General features: G+C 32.9%; 1 protein-coding gene across 1 annotated transcript; it reads left to right on the top strand.

The window, feature by feature from the left end:
- Positions 1-1,186: 1,186 nt before the first annotated feature.
- LOC143908746 (uncharacterized) lies at positions 1,187-4,228 on the top strand. The gene is made up of 2 exons (XM_077426508.1): positions 1,187-3,654; positions 3,723-4,228. The coding sequence occupies exon 1, from the start codon at positions 2,315-2,317 to the stop codon at positions 3,512-3,514; it is 1,200 nt and encodes a 399-aa protein (XP_077282634.1). The 5' UTR covers positions 1,187-2,314; the 3' UTR covers positions 3,515-3,654; positions 3,723-4,228.
- Positions 4,229-7,636: the final 3,408 nt, after the last annotated feature.

The raw sequence follows: 7,636 nt of genomic DNA, 5'->3' as shown, positions 1-7,636 counted from the left end.
AGTAGCTCGATGAGTAATATTATATTCGAACACCCATTGTTTCAGTTGTTCTTTAAAGTTTGAAGTTTCATTTAGTGCTATATTATCATCTGTTATATCATTCAATTTATCTTCAATGAAATAGTTTCCTTCACTATTATTGTCACTGTTAATGTCATTATAGATATCAATATTTTCGCCTATATAATTATTGCCACTGTTATTGTCATTATTGATATCAATACTTTCACTTATATAATTTGCAGGATGCATTATTTCATATTTGACACTGTCACTGGAACATACTTTGTTTTCTTCTACATTATTATCACTTATTTGAATATTTTGTAAAAATTTATAAGCTTTGAGAAGCCTTTTATTTTTCTGACTCACGGATAAATTTTTAAAATTTTTGCGTAATGACATTTTTAATTTATCAAATTAATGTAATGCGTAAAGCATAAAAATACTAAGTATAAAAATACAAATTTCAAAAACAGAAAATATATGATAAAATATAAATTACTTTATAATTATTTAATCTTTCGTTATAAGTTCTTTACCTTTATGTTTTTTTTAAAGCTCAATTTTTATTTCAATTTGGCATCCAAAGAAAAATGTAGCTCAAACTCGAAAATTAATCCTAAAACATATATAAATAATTAATTTTCTGATTAAATATTATTTATATATGCATCAAAATTAAGAAAATGTGTTATTTTAAATATGACACTATACACATTAACGTGCATAATATCAAACAAAATGTTAATTATTGTTACCTGCTATTTATTATTCCTTCGCTTCTTTCTTCCTTCTCTCTCTCTCTCTTTCTCTCCCCCTCTCTCTCTCTCTCTCTATCTGTCTTTTGCTTCTTCGTGTCTTCTTTAACTAAAAAAAAGTTTATATAAAGAATAATTATATTTACTTTGTCTTTACATATACGTGTATATAAATATGTATGTGTATATATATATATATATATATATATATATATATATATATATTATCAGAGAAGTTGGGTTATGTCTGCAAGAAGCACATTTGTAATTAAAAAAATTATTTTTTATTGTAAAGTCTGATATAGACATCCTAAATCTTATTTCAAGGATGTTTAAAACAAGGTTTAAAATGTTCATAGACTTTGAATAAAAAAATAATACTTTATGATTGCAATGTGCTTTTTACAAACATAGCCCAACTTCTTTGGTTGAATATAGAGAGGCAACATAGAATATATAATAAAAATATATAAGAAAATATAATCTCTATTTCATGTTCAAATTTATATTTCATAATATTTATAATTTAAAAAAGACTTACCTTAGAAACGTTAATAATATCGATGTGAATGCTATCAATCAACTCGAAGCATGCTGAGCATGCAGAGTTCATCACACGTATATATAGCTTTTGCGCCTGCACGCGGCATTCGCAAATAGCACACTTGTTAGAGACTGTAGAGATATCTATGAAGAGACATCATAAAAAGCTCTTCTGAAAGATATCTTATAAAAAGATAACTTATTGATATCATTTCTAAGAAAAATTAATGAAGTCTTTAAAAAGTCCTCTTAAAGAGCTCATCCTCTCAATAATGCTCACTGGAAACAATGAGAAATGGTTAGTCAACATCACCAATAAACCGATACCGGATTCGGTAAAAAATATGTTAAGCTTAGGTGACAATTTTGCTTTGCCTGTCTCTCGTCTATGTAAAGGAGATCGTTACAGTGTAGTTTTGGAAACTATTAAGAATATTGAAATTAGTAGCTATAAGATTCCTCCAAATGCTATTAAGGAAATAAGAGGCACAATAGCCAATTCTTCTCAACTCTTCTTAAATAAGAGCAAGCATTTCTGCTATATCGACTGACACATCTTGAGTAAGTTCACGAAATGTAAAAAATGTTTACATGACAATGATGATGTTTTTGTCGACAAGGGACAAGTAACGATTATTATGGACAAGTCCAATTATATTAACCGCATAACGGAATTATTAAACGATACATCAACATATAAAAAGATAAAGAAGGATCCGATTAAACAAATAACGACCAAATTTAACCAACTCGTAAGGTCTTGGCATGATAATAACATTATTGATTACCAGATTGCTGTTACGCTCTGTTACGGCTTACCTAAGATACACAAAACGGGATTTCCATTGCGTATCATTGTATCAGCAATAGGCAGTCCATTGTATAATGTAGCGAGCTTTATGCACGAGATTCTACAAACGTCGATCCCCAAATAGAGATCTCATGTAAAGGATGGTTGGTCCTTTGTGAGAGCGATTAAGGATGTTAATATTAAGTCTGACGAGGTCTTGATGTCTCTTGATGTCACAGCATTATTCACCAACATTCCTAAAGAGCTCGTACTTGAAGCTGTCAGAAAGCGGTGGCACTACATTTCCCAACGTACGGAATTTAATTTGCCGCAGTTTCTCCACGCTATTGAATTAATTCTACAGTCCACTAGCCTCTGTTTCGTTGGTCAATTCTACGAGCAAATCTATGGCAATCCTATGGGTTCTCCTCTTTTGCCCATACTAGCGGATATGGTTATGGATGATTTGGAAACGCAATGCTTAAGTCTGCTGGATTTTGAGGTTTGGATCTTCCTTCGCTACGTTTTTATGATAGTGCCAAAATCTACTATAAACGCTGTACTTGCCGTTTTTAATAATTATCATCCTCGGTTACAGTTCACCTTCGAAACAGAAGCTAACAGCTCGATACCGCTTTTGGACACTTTAGTTATAAGAGATGGAGATAAGCTAATTACAAATTGGTATAGAAAACCAACTTTCTCGGGGAGATACATCAATTATTTCTCGAACCATCCGCGTAAATACAAAATCAATACGATAATTAACTTGGTGGACCACGCAATTTTGCTGTCGGATGACCGCTTCCACCACACGAACATTAATATTGTAAAAGATATTCTTACAAATAATTGCTTTCCGATTAAGTTGGTTAATAAGCACATTAAAAACAGGTTGCGACAATTAAAAAATAGAACAGACACTAATGGCTATAGTGGTCGAAACAATTCATTTTACGCATGTAATTGTATAGCGATCCCCTTTATTAAAGGATTAAGTGAGGGCATAAGACGTACCCTGGAAAAGGTTGGTTTCGAGGTCTTGTATAAAATACCTAAAAAACTAAGTGCTGTCATCAAGAGGGGTAAAAATAGCAAAGAGACGAACGTGGTGTATCAGATAGATTGTGAGAATTGCAAGGCTTCTTACATACTACAGACGAAGAGACATTTGGAAACTAGAATTAAGGAACACTGCAACGATATTAAGAAACATGACAGCAATTTCTCAGTCGTGAGTAAGCATCGTATACATAATGACCACAATTTCAAGTGGTCAGATCCTAAAATTCTACATAAAGAATGCAACATGAAAATGCGAGAGATTGCCGAAATGTTCTTCACAAAGAAGTACAATAATAACACTATTAACCTTAAGAAAGACACAGAGAATTTAAACTCAGTCATTACGTCTGTTTAATGTTTATAATTCTCCCCCCCCCCCTATACCTCACTGATGCCTCGGCTCCTTCTTTGTCTGTCCACAGTCTCCTTACATACGCACAACATGTCGCAACGGAGATATTTAACACGCAAATGGAATTTTTATATATTGGACACGTGAGTCTCGCTTGAATTTTGTGCACAATCCTCTCACATATTGTTGCTTTATGAAAATTTGTTCACAGCTGCTACATATGATTATGCTGGAACATTCTCGTGATCACAGGCATGTCCGTTGATTTCTTATGACGAGTCGATTAGACGAATAGGTATTGCTCTCGAACACAACAATCATTAATTTTAGTCCGCTTATTATATTTTATATTTTGTATTGCATATTGTTGTTTATAAATTTTAGATCGCACTTGAAAAGGGCCCTAACCGTGGGCCGAAACGTTGTGCAGTCTTTGTACTCATATTGCCAGTTAGTCGAGCAATAAACTAACATTGATATTTTAATCACTGGCGGATAAAGTTATTTTTCTTTAGATATAATACTTACTGCGAATAATCGCCTCAGTTTAGCGTAATTCTAAACACACTAGTAAACAATGCCGCACTTTAAGCACACTAGTAAACAATGCCGCGCGTCAATGCTGATCGTTCCATCAAGGTTATGGCCGCTGAGTTCGTTGCGTCCGGCTATTGGGACATCACACGACCGCCTGGTTGTACCAGTATCCAGCCTTGGTTCGCTATTGGTACATCATACGGTTGAAACGTCCGAGTATCCAACCATGCAAATTAACAACTTATCGGCAATTCTAACTAAATTTTGACCCTAGATTTGTATTCTCTACATCTTCCTAAATATAAAAAGCTATAACTTATTCAATATATATAAAAAATAAAGGCGACAATAGTTACAATTAAACTTCGTCAATTCTTAACAAACTGGCTTACAGATGCGTTTCGTTTCCCGGGGCAGCGCGTGCTCTCTCAAGAAACTCGAAAAAATTACTACAAAGAGCGCAAGAATTATTTTAACCGTTGTCCTATGCATAAATTATAAATCGTAGAACTCAATTAAGTGGTTATTTATTTATTTTTATCAAAAATTCTCCTAATTAAGTGGAATATTCCCCTTAGTGGTTGGGAACTGGGACATGGTTGGCTATTGGGACGTTTACCTTAAAGCAGCTAACACCGGTGACATCTGTGAGGCCGCCGACACCGAGCCCAGTGAGTCCTACGGACGATACTTTGGCAGATATCAGTATGCATTCCGATGACAGCCAAGGAGATGACGTGCCGGTAGACGAGGTGATTCAGAGCAGCCAAGCTGACCTAGGAACGATGACGGCCCTATAAAGAGGTTAGATTCCTTGATAGATGTCCGTTACGGATATCCTTCCAAAAATAAAGACGATTACCTGATTTTTCCCAATTTTGATAAAGACTTTTTTATATATAGAATTAAGTATGTTAGAGATAGAGTTAGTCATTATATTATTAGCTATTATTTTCATTGTCATTTTATTGATATATATTACGTAAAAAATATCGTAGAGATAAGCGCGAGTGTATATATAGTCAGTATAGTTCGAAGACTTAGAAACGCGAGAGTTTCATAAAAAGTAAGTCTGATTCGTGAATAGTATTCATTCTAAAGTGATAATCCCGAATTTCGAGATCCTGAGATTAATTATGTCAATATAATTAGAGTACATATTTTATTAAGAACTTGAGGCGGGTAATTATTATATTTTCGTGTATAGTTTGACAGTACAAACACAGCCACATATTTTTTATTTTATTTTTAATGCGTCATAAAAATCGCATCTGCATACTTACCGGAAGGGTTAAGATTTTGCGAACTTCGAAAATAAGCTTTAATTTAGTTTTTTTTTAGTAATCCCTGAATGTATCTGAGATGAAACAAGTACGAAAAGTTTATTTGAGGATCGGACAATTAGAACGGAAGTAGGCCTAAAAAGGTAACTACTCGAAATATCGAGATATTCGCGTCGTGTAAAACATTAACATCAATGGTTTAAAACAACTAACAAAAATCTGCAGTAATAATTCACGATTTTTGAATATTTATCAACTTTTACTTTTCACAATTTGGAAAATCAACTTTGTCAATAATAATCCGATTGAGTTGCGAATAGTCTTGTTTTGTTTCTAATGATTGTACGAAGCCACCCAAATAGTTTTTATGCGATATTTTTCATTATTATGGAATTTTACATTTTCGAGTCGAAACTTGAAATAAGCGGCGGATCGATAAATAATCGATATATTCGTGTTTAGTGAGGTGAAATAAACAAACCCATGTGATTTTCAAGTTAAATTTCCCATTATTTCAATATGCGAATATTTTGACATATTCCTATGAGGAATGATCAACTTTCACAATTTTATGTTTATTCGATATAAAGCGATAGATTTTTATGTTTCTGGAGGTAAAATAAAGCCAATAAATTTTGTTTGACGTAAATCCAATGATTAGTTAAAAATTAAGCTTAACATATCGAACTATGGCAATTTCGATAATGAGATGGGCAAAATAGCATAATGTGCAATAGTTTAATATGAGATTTGATAATCTGAAGTAATATTTGCGAATTGTTCATTTTTGAAGATTGTCGTAGGTCAGTACATCGATTTTCGTACCATAAGTACGAGATGGAAATAAATGATATATTTGAAATTGTAATAACTATTCGAGTTATTTGGCATTATTTTGCAAGCGGCTGATGCATTTTTAAGTTTTACCGAGTTTCCTGAAAAATATATTTCAGTTTCTCGACTTAATTGGCAGAGTATCTATAGACATATCTAAGAATACTAAAATGAATCTAACACAATTTTTACACGCCGTTGAACTCGTTTTGGGATCTACTAGTTTTTATTTTAATGGACACGAAAAATAAATCAACGGCTCCATCTCCTTCTTAAATACAACAGTGATCAGAGACAATGATAAACTCACTAATTGGTATAGGAAACCTACATTCTCGGGTAGATACACCAACTTTTTTTCTAGCCACCCCTTTAAATATAAATTAAAAACGATAATTAGCTTAGTCGATCATGCTATTTTAATGTCGGACAAGCGATTTCATTGTGAAAATTTAAAAACGGTTAAAGAAATTGTATTAAATAACTGTTTTCCGATTGATATAATTGAAAAACAAATAAAAATAGGTTATTTGTACTAAAAAATCGCAAAGATTCCACCGTACCAAGCGATGATACGGGTGATAGTACGTTTGATGCATCGAGATGCATTGTCTTACTGTACATTAAAGGCGTAAGCGAGGATATAGGTCGGCTTGTTAACAAAACCGGTCTTCATGTTTTACATACGATTCCAAAAAAATTGGACAGCATTGTCAGGAGGGGCAAGGATAAACTATTTGCCGCCAAAAACACTGAAGTCGTATACAAAATAATTTATAATGACAGCAACGCCTTTTATATTGGACAGACAAAACGCTATTTAGAAACCAGGATCAAAGAACACAGGAGTGATATTACTAAACACAATACCCAGATAACACAAGCATTTTCTACGAATATTCTATAAATATTTTTCAAGAATATTAGAATATTCCCACAATATGCTAATAAGATGGAAATGATATTTTATGAATATGTATAGAATGTCAAAATAAGACTAGTTTTAATATTAAAAAATAGATTAAAAGAATAATCTGTATTACATTCAAGGAATATGAAAAGTAGCTTTATAGAATGTCAAAATGCAACCAGTTTTATAATATTGAAAAATAGATTAAAAGAATATTCTGTATTATATTCAAGAAATATGAAAAAAAGCTTTTTAAAACTATCTGAATAATGTTTATAGAATGTTCCAAAAATACGTCATCCAAATCGTACAGAAGATGTTTATGCAAATATATATTTTGATAGGAAAGAAAGTAAGGAAAGGTACAAAGTGACAATTAAAATGTTTTATCATATATATATAGGTATTGTCACGGCTTTTTCACCCCCGGACCGCTCCGGGACGTGTGCCGGATCAAAAGGAGTAAGGAGAGCGGGATGACGGGCCTCTCCGACGATTCCCTCGCACCTCCGACACTTCGCGAAACGAATTTACGAATCGATCGCGAAGCGCTTTTATGCT

This window comes from Temnothorax americanus, unplaced genomic scaffold (assembly GCF_048541705.1).
Source record: "Temnothorax americanus isolate GAGA-0224 unplaced genomic scaffold, ASM4854170v1 Scaffold114, whole genome shotgun sequence".
NCBI lineage: Eukaryota > Metazoa > Arthropoda > Insecta > Hymenoptera > Formicidae > Temnothorax > Temnothorax americanus.
The sequence above is the reverse complement of the archived record's forward strand: the minus strand, read 5'-3'. Positions and strand labels throughout refer to the sequence as shown.